This window comes from Mustela lutreola, chromosome 5 (assembly GCF_030435805.1).
Source record: "Mustela lutreola isolate mMusLut2 chromosome 5, mMusLut2.pri, whole genome shotgun sequence".
Lineage (NCBI taxonomy): Eukaryota > Metazoa > Chordata > Mammalia > Carnivora > Mustelidae > Mustela > Mustela lutreola.
This window is the reverse complement of record NC_081294.1, coordinates 8,154,651-8,171,645: the sequence shown is the minus strand read 5'-3', so window position 1 is coordinate 8,171,645 and position 16,995 is coordinate 8,154,651. Positions and strand designations below refer to the sequence as shown.

Below are 16,995 nucleotides of genomic sequence, written 5' to 3'. Positions count from 1 at the left end.
GATTCTCTCTCTCCCTCCCCCTCTGGCCTTCCCCCTGCTCGCTCTCTCTCTCTCAAATAAATAAAATCTTAAATAAGTAAACACATAGTCTACTTTCTTTCCTGGGGCCATGATGCTCCTCCAGCTAGCTGGTGCTCCCCAGGCCCACCCCTCCCAGAACAGATCCACCTTCAGCAGAAGACACTCTGCCTAGGGGGTCTTGGGGTGGTTGTCTGGGAAGCAAACATCAGCGTTTCTGCTCATGGGGGTCCCCAGTGCGGAAAAAGAACGGCCAGTCTTACACTGCCCACCCCCACTCTGTAGCACCCAACTAGATGGTTTTACTCAAAAACACTGTTATCCTGCTCTTAATCCTTTCCAGGGTCTTCCAGGAAACATGGCAAAGAGCAGACCCCAGGACACACGAACCATACTGAGCTCCCGCTATGAGAAAAACTCAGAGCACACCCACATGCTGTAAGACAAGCTGTATTTGGTGCCGATGTTTTAAAAAAGCACTATTTGACATTAAAAAGTGTTCTTCTCTGTAATAATGGCCTCTGTCTTCTAAGGGTTCTTCTCGAGGCTTTCTAAACTTTCCTCTTCAGAATGAAGAAATCTGCAAGTCCTATCATGCCATTCTTTCTAGATTCTCTAGAATGGAAACAGATTAAGGCCCCTTTAGTCATTTCTTACAGCAAAACAATGCAATTTTTATGTAATGCAACATAATTTAAAGGTTTTACCTAGAAAAATTGATGATTTTCAATGTTTAATTATTAATTCTTACCTCCAAAAAATCAAGCATTCTGTTTTCTTGTACAAAAACGGGCATTTATTTCTAGGTGAAAAAATTGGGACCTATTTCTAGGGTCTTCCTCACTGACCACTCACATTTTAGTCACTACTGAAACAAAAGTATCCTTCTATTGGGAAATTTGGTCCAGCGAAACTCAAAGGACTGTCTTGAGTCTCTGAAACTTTGGTGTTGCCAACAGCATGTCTCTCGATTTTTCTTTTTTTATCTGCAGATACTTCTACTTCCTGAGAGATGGTGAGCATTAGTATATCTCTACTGCCAACATCCGTGGATGTAAAAATACTGAACTCAAACAATATTCATCCTCTAGGTCGGTGGGGAAAACGAGAGCCATCTCGAGGGCTCATCCTTTCAAGGTAAAAGGATCATTCGAGGTTCTAACCCACATTTTGCCATAAACAGCAAGCACCTCTCACAGCCCCAGGGAAATCACAGATGTCCAACAGTCTCCCGCTGTGGCCGCTTAGAGGGGAAGAACAGAATGCTGGAGAAGTCTGCCTGTCCCCTGACCCCTTGCTGTCCCAGGCAGGAGGACTTCCCGCCATGGCAGGCCCTACAGCTCTCCTCGGGCTGCAGGGGACAGGGGGCTTGCAGTGCCAGCTGTGCCAATGGCCCCTGGAAGCCCAGCGCGATAGATTTGCCCAGTTAAGGAAGAGCCATTGACCAGGAGCAGGGGACATCGGGCAGCAGGGCCAAGGGGGCGGGGTGTTCCGAAAGCACATGTGCGGTGCCTGAAGTGTGTTTGGGGGGCAGGGAGCTCGGCTGGCTTGAACCCCCCAGACCCGTGCGGTTGGAGTGCAGGGAGCCGGGGACCTGTGGAGTGCTAGGCAGAGGAGTGAGACTGCAGGAGGGCAGGCGTCGGACCCTGTGGGACCTCTGTGCGTCCCGTGTCTGTCCACCCCCAGAGGAGCAGAAGGGCGCGCAGGAGCCCACACCCCGCAAACACTCAGGGAACAAAGGTGTGAAGTCGCACCCTCCACCTGCGGGGCTGTTGAGATGTGCCTTCGAGCTTACTCTTTAACAGGCTGTGAGTTTAAACCACTGCACACAGTGGACTTAAGGATCAAGATTAATTCCGCATAAACTTTTCTCAAAGACGGGATAAAAAGAACCAGACTCCTCTGTCTGGCACTGCCCTGCATCACTCGTGAAGAAACGCTGCCTCCTGCCACTCGGCTTTCTTTAGCACAGCTTGGGGACATCCTGGGGATGCCTGGGGCGCAGTGTGTGTGGCTCTCCCTCCCCGCCAAGGCTGGATTACTTGCAGCAAAGCCATCTGGGAGGAGAGAAAGGACCTTCTCCAGTGGTCCATGCACAGGAACGCCAGGGCGGGCTCGTACTTACAGAGTGTCCTTTAAAGTGGCGAGATAGGTTTCCGTGTCCCCTTGGAGAATGTCCGAGTCCAACTTGGACAAGTAACGGTAGACGTAGGAGAATGTCTCAAATGGAATGCGTGCCGGCCCGCCCTCGGGGTCAGCAGTGAGGATCTCACACAGGTGCTTCATCGAACTGTTCAACGACTGGAAAGACCACAAAGCGGGGACAGTTACCACCTAGAGTCACCACAGTGAGAGCGTAAGACACCAGCAGAATCAGCCCTTGGGTATGTTTCATGGAAATTCTCCAGCAGGTATGCTCTCAATCGACATGAACTAGGTTTACGTACACTTGCTGTAAGCGAAGAAATTGAACTTTTCATCAAGATGCCTATGGCCTGAAAGTAATTTTAATCCACAGATTTCATTTTATGTTAAAATGGAAATGAGGAAGCACCCGTCTCCTTAACGATGAGCCTGGAGCCAGCCCAGAAGCCTCCAGCCCCTTCAGTGCTGGGACGGACCTGGGGCCACGGTGAGGGGCCGGGGTGGGTAGGCTCTAGGACAGATGGCCCGTGAGCTGTGCTGATGCCCACCTGCAATCAGGCTCCGTGCAGCCTCCACACGGGGCTGGCCCTGCTCTGGGCCGGATCTTGGTTCCCAAAAGTACTTGTTCCCCTGCCCCTTCTCTCTGTCGGGGTCAGTCACCCCACCACCCGGGCTGACACCTTGACCTTCAGCCCGAAAGCTGGTCCCTGGAGAAGCCATCCCACTCCCACAAGGCACAGGCTCAGAGAGCGGGGAGCCTCCCTCCAGGCCAGGAGGGCACGTGGACTGTGTCCAGTCCCTAGAGATCTCACAAGAGCCTGTGGAGCCAGCCAGGCAGACGCATTTACATCTCATTCAGGGGCTCCCGGTGCAAGTCAGGGCCGTTTGCCCCTGCAGAGAGCAGGCTGTTGAGATTTAGGGGGCGGCCCTTAGAGGGAGGAGCGAGGAACACACAGGTGGGACAGGCCCAGAGGAGCGCTTTCCCCGTGGGGAGAGTCACGTGCAGACCTGCTTGACCGTGACTGTTGGGAGGGGAACGAACCCGACAACCTTAGGGACGTGCAGATGGCTGGAACCAGAGTTCCTATCCGGACGTGCCCGCGGGACGGGAGTCCGGGTGCTGCTTAGCTGGGTCATCTAGGGCTCCGGTCGGGCTGGGGGTTCCGGTCGGGCTGGTGGCCAGGGTTTGGGCCGCCTCCAGAGGCTTGACTGGAGACGGACCTGCTCCCGCCCTCACTGAATTTGCTGGCAGATGCCGGACACATGGCAGGGGCTTCCCCAGGAAGTCCACCGGCCCGGGCAGCCCCACTCCCAGCTCCCGACACCCCACGCAGGGGCAGGCCACGGAGGGACGGAGGGACGGCGGGCTCCGACTCTGGGGGGTCGGGCCGCCTGCCTGTTGTGCTCACGGCCAAATCCTCCGCTCTCAGGAGAGGAGCCGGCACAAAGCCAGGGCGGGCTCGTACTTACAGAGTGTCCTTTAAAGTGGCGAGATAGGTTTCCGCACTCAGCAAATATTTGGGGAGGAAAGAAGAAAAAGGGGGGGAGGAGGAAGGAAGGATATGGACAACTCTGAAACGCAAGCAGGGGTCCCAGTCTTTGCAGGGACCTTACGCTCGGTTCATCTGACCAGAGACTGTGAAGAAAAATTAAAGAGCTCGGAGGCCGCGTCTGCCACCAGCCACGCAGAGGCCGCAGAGGCCGGGGATGAAGGAGGCAGAAGCGGTGGCTGTTGTGTTGACAGATGGACCAGATTCCCACGAAACAGAAACCCCGCGCGGAGAAGGGAGCAGGCAGTGAGCCCCTGTAAGTTCCCCCTCCTGCACTTTGCTTCTCCGTCTCCTCCTCTTTTTGAAGGTTTTTTTGTTTGTTTGTTTTTTTAAGCATAAAGATCTGGGTGCCTAAGTGACTCGGTCGGTTCAGCATCCAACTCTTGATTTTGGCTCAGGTCCTGATCTCAGGGTTGGGAGATGGAGCCCCGCATTAGGTTCCACACTCAGTGAAAAGTCGGCTTGAGACTGTCTCTCCCTCCGTGCCCCCTCCCCGCCCCTCTAAAACACAACCACAGCATAAAGATGAACGCTAAGTTGCCACGTTACTCGCCGGTGTACCTCCAAGCTACCCAGCCAACGTGGGGACACAGAGGCTTCTCCCCATTCCGGCCCGGACGCCCCAGGGCTGTCTGCACTAGGGGCAGGAGTGGGGGGGCAGGTCAGGGCAGAGCTGACACCCCCACTTCTGACACCTCCCTGCTCACCCTTCCCCCAACCCTACCCCCAAACGCAGACATGGTCAGTGAACCAGAGAAGACCCCGGACGGCCTGGCTGCAGACCCCACAGCCCAGAGCAGATACGACTGTCGAGCTGGCCCAGCTAGGGGACAGGCTAGGACCACACACTGACCAGCAAGGATGAGAAGCAGTAGAGGAAAGGAGGGACAGGGATGCTGCTTTCCTGTCCCTTCCCCAGCGCAGTCCAGAAGGTGACCGAATGTCTCCACCTAGTGTCCCACATAACACATGGACAAGAAACCCTGTCTCTTGCTCTGGGTTGGTCTTAAATCCAGCACTTACTTTCAGGACTGGGGAAGTAAATATTACAAAGACGGATCCCCAAAATATGAAATATCCTTTCTCACCACTGCTAAAATCTAAATTTCACAGCTAAGTTTAAAGGCACAAACCATAAACGTTGGTTCTAATCTTAGCTACTCATTTCACAGTATTAAAAATCTTGCTTTCGCAGAGCTCCCGATGAACAAAGCGCTGCGACATTATCTTCCGTAGGCACATCTGTCTCTGTACCCCCCCCCAACACCCCACTCCCCCGGTTAACATGTGAGCTCCGCTTTGCCCCAGGATAGTCCCCGGCACAAACCAGCCCAGGGCTCGGGTCCTCTCTGCCGCTGACGCAAACCGCGCCTTCGGGCACTTGCGTGACTCCCTACGCAGCAATGAGCCAGCACCCGGCTTTCCTGGGGCTTCACTGGCTCTCGCGGGGGCCATTAATGGAACCAGTCAAAGGTGGTCTCTTCTCAGAGTGGCTCTTACACAGCGGAGGCCATGAACGACCTACTGCTGTCTGCAGTGATGCGGAGGGAGACGGAAAGCTAACTGGGAGCGAATACAAATTCCAGAGAATCGTGAACCACAGACTTCTCTCCGCATGAAATTAAAACCCCTGAAAATTAAATACTGTATTTCTTGGGGTACGTATGCGGCCCACGGGAAGCAGGAGATTTGGGAAGGCGTTTGCTTCAGGCCGGGGAGACCGGGGGGGTGGGGAGCAGGGGGGGACAGAGGAAGAGCACTCGGTCATGACCTTGGGTCCGTGATCATGTGGTGTCCACTGGGGTTTCCTACACCAAGTGACTTCTAAAAACTAAAATGGGAGCTGAGTGTGCACCAGGAAGCGAGGACTGTGAATTTTCCAGCTATGTTCTCTGCGGTCCGAAGACAGGAGGGAGGGGGTGAAACCAGCACCCCGCTCTGCAGCTAAGGGGGCCACCTCTAAAACCCCTTCTTTGCAAGTGGAAAGCAGTAACACTTCCTTCCCTACGTCCCGGTGTCTCTCACAGAGACTCGGACACCGGAGCTGAAGAGAGAGCTTCCAGATTCCCAAAGAAGTCCTGCCAAACAATTTAACAAGATGGGACACAATAGATATTGGTGAGGCTGTGGAGAAAGGGGACCCCTCTTACACTGTTGGTGGGATCGCAAACTGCGGCAGCCACTCTGGAGAACAGGATGGAGGGTCCTCAAAAAGTTGAAAATAGAGCTACCCTACAACCCAGCAACCACACGACTGGGTATTTACCCCAAAGATACAGATGTCGTGAAAAGAAGGGGCACCTGCACCCCAATGTTCATAGCAGCAATGGCCACCACAGGATCTCCCTCAGCAGATGAAGGGAGAGAGATGTGGCCCACACATGCAGTGGAGCAGCACTTGGCCGTCAGAAAGGATGAACCCCCGCCACTTGCACTGACATGGACGGCACCGGAGGGATGACGCTGAGTGAAGTAAGTCCAGCAGAGAAAGACAATTCTCACATGGCGTCACTCATCTGTGGGACATAAGGAATAGCGCGGAGGACCACGGGGCAAGGGAGGGAAATCTGAAGGGGGAGAGATCAGAGAGCGAGAGGAACCACGAGAGACTGTGGACCCCAGGAAATGAACCGAGGGTCTCAGAGGGAAGGGGGAGTGGGGAGAGGGGGTGACAGGGTGATGGGCTTTAAGGAGGGCACGTGATCTGATGAGCACTGCCTGTTACACGTAACTAATGAATCACTGAACACGTCAAAAACTAAAGATGTGCTACACTGTGGCGAACTGAACATCAAAAAGAAGGAGGGGGAGGAGGAGGAGGGGGAGGAGAAGTTCTGTCAAATCTTCACCCTCCGGCCCTTCCCTCCCCACCCCTCCCTGGTTCAGAGACTCCTCGCCTTGGGAACTGGAAGGTTATCTCTGTCTTCATTCCCAAAGGTCAGCCTTCAACATCGTCAAAGCTGCACTATATATGTTAGCTACCAATCGTATATTTTAACTCAAACATACAACAATGTTACACCTCTTCCCATAGATGAGGAAAACAGTATCTGTTTCCCAAATGCTGTGTAGTTCAATAAAAAGTCAACAATGCTTTCTCTTCTAACACCTAAATGCATTGTCATAGTATCTCTGTATTTTATCCACTGTTAACCATTTTAAAATTGAAGCATTCCTAAGCATTTAACTTCTGCAAATTAAAATAACTATAAGCCTATGGGGCACTTGGGTGGCTCAACCGGTTAAGCACCTGCCTTTGGCTCAGGTCACAATCCCAGGGTCGGGATCAAGCCCTGTGTTGGGCTCCTTGCTCAGCAGCGAGTCTGCTTCTCCTTCTGCAGCTTTCTTGCTCTCTCTCTATCCCAAACAAATAAATAAATAAATTTTAAAGATTTTATTTATTCCTTTGATAGAGACAGCACAAGCAGGAGAGGCAGAGGCAGAGGGAGAGGGAGAAGCAGACTCCCCGCTGAGCTAGGACACCCCCCACTCCCCCGCAATGCAGAGCTCCATCCCAGGACCCTGAGATCATGACCTGGACCAAAGGTAGACACTTAACCATCTGAGCCACCCAAGTGCCCCATAAATAAAATCTTAAAAAAAAAAAAAAATGTAAGCCTAGAAATACAAGAGACGCCTGAAAAAGAATTGCTTCTCCCTGACAAAGTTACTAAAGTAATGAAAGTGTTTCCTTTGGTTACAGAAACACCCACCGTACCTTTTTTTTTTTTTTTTTAAGTAAGATCTTATTTATTAATTTGACAGAGGCAGAGAGGCAGGTAGAGAGTTGGAGGGCGAAGCAGGCTCCCCACTGAGCAGAGTCTGATGCGGGACTCCATCCCAGGACCCTGAGATTGTGACCTGAGCCAAAGGCAGGGGCTTTAACCCACTGAGCCACCCAGGAGCCCCCACCTACAGTACTTTTAAGCCAGGCCATGATCACACAGAATTACTCAGAACGCAACTGGAAGGTACGTACCCCACCAAGCATGCTGCATCCAAGGGCTAAAAATTTTATCCACTCGATTTTGTCTTTGCAAGGATCCAGCTGCAACAGCGCTCGGAAGTTCTCTACCGGCAGGCACAGGTTCTTCCATTTCTCCTCGAGATCCGCTAGTTCTACATACCGCTTGTGGCTGCACTGTAGCGAAAACACAGTGAGGACCACAGTTGCAAGTTTTTCAGTCTATAAATATATATATTTTTTAAGTTTTAGAAACCTGGAAAATAATATAATGCTTATGAATAGTTCAACATACCCCAGTGCCCAACCGCACGCAGGGAACAGACAGACTCTGGATTCACAACACAGTCAGCCCCAGGAGAGCAGGGCGGGAAGGGGTGCGGCGGGAGGGGCGCAGGGCAGGGAGGCCGCAGCAAGCGGACATTGGCCTGTTTTACTTCTCCAAAGGAAAAAGCAAATGGGGCCTGATGTTATGGCTGAGTGACCCAGGCCCACAGACTGGACATAGGATTCTGGGCTGTCTGTGCGAAACACCTCACAACAAAAAATAAGCATCAAGAAATAAAAACATTTAAAATCCAATCTGCTGAAAGTGCTCATGGATAAGTGGAAGAAATCTTAAAAATGAAAATAAATTCACTTCTTCCATTATTTTAAACAACCTGTGAAAATTGGTCACGATGGCGATCTGCTAATAGCATTCTATGTGAAAAGCTTGGAGCAGTTTTAGTGTGTTTTTTTCCCCAAGCTACCCCTTCCGATGGTTATTCGTTTTCCCTTTAGAGAAAACTGGAATAATCCCATTTTCAGAAGTCAGTGCATCACACACACACACGGTCGGTCGGAATGTATAATGGGGACAAACCACTTTAAAGCTCACCAACCCAGCCACTGGGAAGGCCAGGCCCGCCGGGTGACCCAGTCCCTACTGACTTGTTGCTCCACAAGCAGGGTGGAGGGGCGGGTGAGGGCGGCCCGGGCTCTGGGGCAAGGCCCCGCGGGCAAGGATCTCGCCCACGCCCAGGCACTGGGGACCCCACTGTGTACCAGACGCCAAAGAGCAGTCCGTCGTTCACAAGAAGGTGACGGCAGATGGTTTCGTTAGCGCGTACACAATGTTTGTAAGTCTGTTTCCAGAGGAGACTTGCAGCCCCCATTTGGGGCAGACTTTCAGTCGGGGAGCCTCTAGGGTTTTAACTGGGTATTTAAAAGCAATTACATGTCACTTGCTGACAATCTAATAGTGAATAGGTCTTTTGGGTTCTTCACACTAGAGAGAGGCACTGAAGCAGCAGATTCCTGCTCTGGAAGGAATCCAGCAGGTGTGCCCCCGGGGAGAGAGGCCTTGCGAAGGGGAGCTGGTGCGCCTGTCCCCTGTCCCTGCAGCGGCCGCTTCATCTGGTGAAGCCGACAGAGAACAGAGACACTCCCCTCTTACCTGCTTGTGCAAAACTTTCAGGAGTCCTTGCGTCAGGCCCGTGTCTGTTTTCTGAGTGGCCACGGGCATCTCAATTCTGTCCTTGACGGGAAGCGGGTCTCCTTTGGACAAAGCTGAAAAATACCTAAGAGCAAGAGACACGTCTGAGGGCACGTCAGCACCCAGAAATCACGGGAGATTGCGTGGTTTCCTAAAGGAGCTGTGAGAGTGACAGTGCCCGGAGCTACGAGCGTGACTCCAGGGACACCGGAGTCCGAAGGCCGGGCTGTGGCTCTGGCTCCTCCGCTCAGCTCTCCAACTTAACCTTCTCTGCGTGCCTCAGTTTCTTTTGTCTGCAAAGCCGACAATGGCAGCCCCTGTCACAGGGTTCCGAGGAGCAGTGAGCTCAAGCTGCCTACGGACCGAGCCATGGTGGGGGGTGGGAGGGAGAGGGGGCTCCCGAAACACGCGCTCTTCTTATCAAGCCCACGCTAGGAGTGGTCCTGGAAGGCTGGGAAAAGAGACAGGAGACTCAGGATGGCAATGACCCAAGGGCAAGGTCATGGTCTAGTCATTCTACTTTGACAATTAGTGTTTGGTCTTCCCTGCTATTGGCCTTGCTGCTTTCCAAGGGGGATGACTTCAACCATCTCTGTTTAACCCTACGGGGCCCAGGGGAAGGGAAGTCACCTGTCTGCCCTGCCGGGGACCAACTGCCCGCTCCGCAACACCAGATGCCACCCCGCCCCCACGCTTCACTTTTCCTGCCTGGTATTCTTTTTTCCCCTTAATTGTTCCTTTCTGGGATACAGATATTGGTGCTGATGTTGGGGCTGGAGGCAGGCATGGAAAGAGCACCGGGCAGCAAGTCAGGAGGGGGCACAAGCAGCTTCTGGTGGGTGGGGACGGGGAGAGGGCGCCAGGCACGCCGGACGGGGCCGGCTGCTGCAGCCGCATCATTGGCCACTCTAATGACTAACACAGGGCGCCTGGGTGGCTCAGTGGGTTAAGCTGCTGCCTTCGGCTCAGGTCATGATCTCAGGGTCCTGGGATCGAGTCCCGCATCGGGCTCTCTGCTCAGCAGGGAGCCTGCTTCCTCCTCTCTCTCTCTCTGCCTGCCTCTCTGCCTACTTGTGAACTCTCTGTCAAATAAATAAATAAAATAAAAAATTAAAAAAAAAATGACTAACACAACCCCGGGGCCACAGGCCATAGTGTAAGAGACATGAATAATTAGAAACATCTCTGGTTATGTAACACAGGTAGCTGTTGATAGATATTTGAGAGGCAAAAAGAAATGTTACACCGCATCACCTTTTCTCTCTCCATCCATATTTTGTTGACTTAACAGGTTGAGGGAAAGTCAAAACAAAGGCAGCAGTGTGGGAGATGGGGAACAGGAAGATCTGAGGTGACAGGGGCAGGGAGCGCCATGGGGGCTTCCTGTTACCATATTGTTCCTAAGTAAGGTTTTCACCTCTTCTGGGGACTTTATTCCTCCTCCTCACCGATCAAACCACAGCGTCTAAAGCAGTGGTTCCCAATAATTCTCTCACCCCCTCCGCAGGAAGGCTCTGGCAATTTCTGGAGACATTTTTGGTTTTCACAGTGCTACTGGCCTCTTGTGGGACAGGTCAGGATGCTAACAGTCCTATTGTGCCCAGACATGGCCATCTTCCCCACACACACGCCCTCCCCTGCAAGCAATTATCTTGTCCAAAGTGTCAACAGTGTCAAGGCTGAGGAAGCCTGCATTAGGGGTGAGCCCCCCACCCCGCCCGCCACACCGTCCCGTGCTAATTCCCTGAGGCCCATGGGAGCAAGAAGCAGCCTTTACACTGGACCAGTTTTCACTCCAGTCACACTGCAGGAGGCACCTGGGACAGAACACAGTACACGCGAAGAGGTTAACCCGCATGTTCCTGGAGATTCCGGCAGCAGGCACCTTCCTGTGATTCCCGGTTCTCTGCTTTGTTTGGAGGGTGTTTTTGTTTTTTGTTTCTTTCTTCTTGTCACCGCCCCTTTGTTGGGATGTTCTTCTTCCAGGAATGCCCTTGCCTTGTCTCAAAGACCAATTCACCCTCTTCTGAGCCACATTCCTTTCTAAAAGATTCTCTTTTGTGGCATCTGAGTCCATGTCACACACACCGCATAGTGAATAATGCTTTTCTCCTAAACTCCAAAATTGCTCTTCAGAGAAATTAGGTGCACGGAGAAATTCGGTGCATGGAACATCCAGAAAGCTCTCAACTAAGCCTTTTAATTTAAAGTGAAACTTAAGTTAAAATAATTTATGTCCCAAGAAGGGGAAAAAAATGATTCAATCTTGGAATGTTCCGTCGACTACCAACTGTCATGTGACCCATCTTTACTGACTCTTGGATGGTGGTTAAAACCGGAGCCTATCATTTTTTGGGCAAGAACCTTGAGAGAATCAGAAGCAACTGACAGAAGTGTTTGTCGTAAGACAACACTGGATTGATGAGTAGCCTTATGTGAGGGGCTCAAGAAGGGCCCCAAAGACATCCAGGCCCTAATCCTGAAGACCGTGGACCTTATTTTGCACAGTGACGGGGACTTTGTAGATGGGAAAGAGGATTTGGAGATGCGAAAATGATCCTGAATTATTTTGATGAGTCCTAAGTGCACTCATCAGTATCCTTGGATGAGGGAGTCAGAGAGAGAGACTTGAAGATGCCACGTCACTGGCCTTAAAGATGGAGGAAGGGGCCAGGACCCAAAGAATACAAGGAATGCCGCTCTGGAAGCTGGAAAAGGCAAGCAAGAGACTGGATTCGCCCTAGAGCCTCCGGAGAGAAGCCCTGACAACTCGACTTTAGCCAAAGTCGGGTGAAACTGATTTTGGACTTTGGGCCTTGGGAGCCGTAAAGAGAACACATGCCTGTTGTTTTAATCCTTTAGCTTCTATGGTTGTTAGAGTCGCCACAGGAAACCAATGCACCTTGCTTATACAGTTTAGAGAAGGTCGGTGAAATCTAACTTGCTAGTTACTAAAACATTTTTTTTTAAAGATTTTATTTATTTGACAGAGAGAGTGTGCGCAAGCAGGCGGCAGCGGCAGGCCGAGGGAGAAGCAGGCTGCCCGCTGAGCACAGAGCCCAGTGCGGTGGGGGTGCAGGGGTGCCTGGTGCGGGGATGTGGGGCTCGATTCTCAGACCCAGGGATCATGACCTGAGCTGAAGGCAGATGCTTCACCAACCACCCAGGCGCCCCAAAACATTTAATTTTATACTGGTTCATGAGATCCTGAAATTGAGTTTCTAAGTCTGTCTACTCAAAAGGGGCAAAGAGCTCTCCTTTCAAAACTAAATGGGTTTATTTTAAGGGTTCTAAGGTCTGTTGACTTTGTAACCTTAAAATTATGGATGTCTGTTCCTGAAAATAGTTAGGATGTTTGTTACAAGAAACAGTGAAGCTTCCTTCGCCTTCTTAAGCTGGGCGACGTTTAACCTTACAGCGGTCTCGGGATAATTATCCCGAGGTGACCTCGGTCGTCTTGGTTCTAGCAAACTCAAGCAGACACCGAACCCCGGGAGGGTTTTCTGGGGTGAGGAACTAAGCCTTACACGGTTCCTTCTTATAAAAATCATTTTAGAAATAAAGCCAAGGGACTGGAGTGGGTTGATTCTGTCACACAAGCCAGCACTTTCCGCCCCACGCAGTTGCTGTCAGGCGTCAGAGTAAGCACCGCTCCCGGCCACGGGGCTGTGGTCATTCCGGGGAAGGGCCGACGCGGTGCTTGCTAGACGGGTGCTCGGGGGCGGACGCCAGCGGAGCGCGGAGCAGCGCTGCAGGGCGAGGCCGGCGGCCCCCGAGGCGCTTACCCCGCGGACCACTGCAGCACGTCGGCGGGCTGGGTGCGGATCGCGGCCTTCGTGAACTGCTTCAGGATGTCCGGCAGCTCCGGGGGAATGTGGATCTGCTGCGCGCAGAACATGGTGTCGGGAAGCGGCATCGCTCTCCGCAGACCGGGACCAGGCTGGGAAGAATCAGGGTGTGCTGCGTGGAGGGGGAGGACGGGCCCGTGAGCCTCGGGGCGCGGGCGCTCGGGGGCGGGGCCGCCCAGCCTCCCCCGGATTTGGAGCCCCGAGGGGGGACCCGGGGTTGTGGCAGGGCCCGGCCCCCGGGCTTGGGGGCGGGCCAAGAGGCCGGCTTCGCGCGGTCCGGGCGGCCGGCCGGGGCTCTCACCCGCTCCTCCTCGGGCTCCTCGGAAAGTGAGGGCCAACTGCCCCCGCCAGCCACCGCCCGGAAGCGCCCGCGGCAATTGTTCCACCGACGTATCCAGGCAACCGGGACGCCGGAGGGCCCCGCCCCTTGGCTCCGCGCAGGCGCACCCGCCTCGGGCCGAGGCCCGGCGATCGCCGGCACGGGCCTGGGAGGCAATGCGCTTGCGCAGTGTGGCTCCCGCCCCCCCGCCTCCCCCCCCCCCCCCCCGCCACGACCTGGTAGTAAAGGGCTGCAGGAGCTGAACGTTTCACTTAGAAAAGGACCTTTTGATCGATTCCCCACTGCCAACTGTGAGGGGCGAACAAAGGACCCCCCCCCCCCGCTTCCCCTTGCTCTGGCTACGTTAAGCTTAAGGGCGAAATGACTCGGTCGTCCTCGGAAGGAAGCCGTTATACCCCTGGGCCGGTCGGTGCAGGTGGCACGAGCCCCCTCCCTCCCCAAGAAGGAACCGGCCCTCCTTCCTCCGCGGCCTCGCTCGTCCTGCACGAGCCCCTGCCGGTGAAGCAAAGCGTCCCGGTGCCCAGACCTTCACCCGCGTTCTCAGTGCCCGCCCTTTCTTCCGATGTAAGAGCCACTGAAGAGTTCGGACCGTGGGCGATTTTCAGCTCGAGGAAGATTGTTTCACTTGTTCTCCGAAGACAGACACAATGGTTGAGCCTGATTGCGTCTTGAAGGACATAAGCCGCGTCTTCTCCCATTCGACCCAATAGCTTTGGGTCGAATGGGAGAGAACTGCTCGGTTCTGGTGGATCCTGACCAGGGCAGCATACGAAGCGTCGATCATGGCTGTGGCTGCCCTCGAACCCACTCAATGAGTGAAGCCCTGAAGCCCGCCTTCCCCTGCTCACCTCCAGCCAGAAGATGGGAGAACTAGAACGAGACACTGCCAGGAGGAGTCCAGGACAAGTCCCCGGAGGCACCACCCCCAAGCATGACTCCGGATTAACAGCACTAGCAAAACCTGAACGCCGTCACCATTTAATGCTGCTACAATATGGGAAAACAAGGAACCTCATACAGTGATGAGAGAAGAGTATTAATTAGTACATTTGGGGGACTATTCGGCACTATATTTTGATGACTTAACCAACAGATCTATGCTACAGAATACTAGCCTGAGTATATATAATGTGGACAAAAATGTTTACTAAAGCACATAGTAAAATGGGTAAATTCTTTCAGGAAACTTAAATCATAATCTTATCCACACAACAGAATTCAGCCAGAATTTTATGAGGTAGCTACTTAAGTATTGCCATAAAAAGATGTTCATGAAATATAAAGCAAAAAAAAGCACCCCACAGAGCAGAGTCCGTGAATGTATGTTTGCCCACAGCACATTCTGGAAGCAAACACTAAACTCCTGACAGTAGTTACTTCTGGAGAATGGCACATGACTTGCAGGTTTTATTTTAACCATATATACATTATTTTGATTCTGATTCATCCATTTATTTATTCAACAGTATTGAATGTTAAGTATGTCCCAAGAACTGTTCTGTAATATAGTAGTAATCCCCAAATAGTTTAAAAAAAAAAAATCTTTGAAGCTTACATTTAAGTGGGGGAAAAGATACAAATATAAGTAGGACAAGAAAACCATGATATCTTAAAACATATGAGAGATAAGACACAGCAGAAGAGTCAGGAATGCCCCAGTTCCTGCAATTTTAGATAAGCCTAAGAAGGACACTTCAGTACAAAATGAACAGCCTAGATGAAGAACATTAAGGTGCAGCAAGTGCAAAGGCCCTGAGGTTTGACCTGTTCTGGAAGCAAAGAGGCTTGCCTGGAGCACAGGAAGGTGATTGTGAACTTGGGACTCTCAAGTGTGGTGGTTAGCTCTCTGAGTAGAGGACTATTGTGATCTTAGATCCGAACATGATCACTCTGGATCCCGTGTTGAAAATAACTGGAATAAAGGGAAGAGAGCCCGGGCATAGGCCGGGAGCTCAGAGGCTGGGCGCTCAGGAGAAACTGCCAGTGGCCTGGACAGGAGAGACGATGGTGCTTTGCGCCAGGAAGGTGGCAGAAGAGGGTGCAACATAGCCGGAATCCAATTCGTTTGGAAGACTTGCTGTCCGACTTTATGGGAAGTGTGGGAGAAAAACAAGTGCCAAAGGTATTACCAACATTTTAAATTTAGCAACTTGAATCCATCCAATTGCTTATCAACTGAAATGGGGACATTTGAGAAAATAGCTTTGGGTAAGAGCATCAGGAGTTGTTTTGGGCCTGCTAAGTTTGAGATGTCTGGAAGCGTCTACACAGGCATGCAGACATGCCTGAAGTAAATAAATACGTGAGTGATCAGCATAGAGATGGCCTTTAAAACCATGAGAGTGAGTGAGATCACCGAGTTAATGGGTATCAGTAGAACAGAGGTCCCCGCTGGGCTGGGCTGAGAGGAGAGGAGGGTCAGCGATGGAATCTGGAAAGGAGAATCCAGACAGGCAGGCAGGAAATGGGGGAACGCTGTGTCCTGACAACCAGGAAAATGATTTCACTGAAGAGAGGAGCCACCCATTTCAGGCGAGAGCTGAGAAGGAACCACGTCAATTAGCGGTGGCCAATTTGTGACTTACAGGAGCAGTTCCAGAGGACAGTGGAGCAAACACTTGATTGTAGCAGGCCTGGAAAAGGAGAGGAGAAACTGGAAAGAGTGAGTACAGAGAACTGTTTGAAGGGCTTTGTTGGAAAGGAACGTGAAATGGAACGGTTGAAGGAGTTAGTGGGGTGGAGATTTTCCCAAATGACGCAACATCTGAAATGATGGCAACGACCCGACAGCACTATGAGGGAGAGGGGGAAGTGCAGAGCGGTACTTCGAGGCAGCGGAGTCCTGTGGCCTAGTGAGCGTGCGCAGGGTGGGGGACCCGGGGATCGCACGTGGGCCCAGGGGCAGTGTGCAATCAGAGCGCGCTCGCTGGAGGCGATGTGCGCAGCCTGCACAGCCTGGTGAGCGCATGGGCACAGGTGCAGGTAAGACGGCAAATACGACGATGTGAACCTGTGAAGACTTGTTATTGCTTTGTCTTCTGGTGAGACAGAAATGAACTCAGCAGCCAAAAGTGAGAGAGAAGGGGCACTCTGAAGAAAGATAAAGTATGAAATGATCCCTTAAAGAGCATGTAATAGCTGGTATTCCTTTTTGAAACTGGGATGTAACTAACATGCAATGAACTGCACAACCTTAAAATGTACAATTTATGTGTGCATGTCAAACCAGAAGCACATCGAGATAACGAATACATCAATCCATGTCTTTATGCCCCTTTGAAATCCCTCCGAGCCCCTTCCCACCGATTGGTAGGTCTCCTTTCCCTTAGCACTGAGACTTGTCCATGCTGCGTTTATCAAGTTACTTATTTATTTTTACTATTGCTGAGCAGTATCTCATTGCATGATCATTTGTTTATTCACCTGCCGATGGGCGTGTGGACTGTTTCCAGCCTTGAGCTATTACAAGCTACAAGGAACGTTCATGTATGAGTCATCGTATGGACTAGTGACTTCTTGCTTGGTCAGTAACTAGGAGTGCGAAGGACTCACTGTAATGGTTTCAAAACTGCCCAGCATTTCCCAAAGGAGTTTATACCACTTGACTTTCCCTCCAGGAGAGGGTAAGAGTTCCAGTTCCTCACATCCTCACC

At 52.1% G+C, this 16,995-nt stretch overlaps 1 protein-coding gene across 3 annotated transcripts; it reads right to left on the bottom strand.

The window, feature by feature from the left end:
- Positions 1–452: 452 nt before the first annotated feature.
- On the bottom strand, positions 453–13,762 carry ROPN1L (rhophilin associated tail protein 1 like). 3 transcript variants are annotated; one of them, XM_059173659.1, is made up of 6 exons: positions 13,738–13,762; positions 12,940–13,114; positions 9,116–9,239; positions 7,693–7,854; positions 2,144–2,319; positions 453–633 (listed from the first exon to the last, which is right to left on the bottom strand). In XM_059173659.1, exons 2-6 carry the CDS (start codon positions 13,068–13,070, stop codon positions 570–572), a joined length of 657 nt encoding a protein of 218 aa, XP_059029642.1. In that variant the 5' UTR covers positions 13,071–13,114; positions 13,738–13,762; the 3' UTR covers positions 453–569. The 3 variants fall into 3 exon arrangements, with proteins under 3 accessions (XP_059029642.1, XP_059029643.1, XP_059029641.1); XM_059173660.1 differs by lacking the exon at positions 13,738–13,762 and adding an exon at positions 13,304–13,513 and having other exon boundaries at positions 12,940–13,094; XM_059173658.1 differs by lacking the exon at positions 13,738–13,762 and adding an exon at positions 13,304–13,506.
- Positions 13,763–16,995: the final 3,233 nt, after the last annotated feature.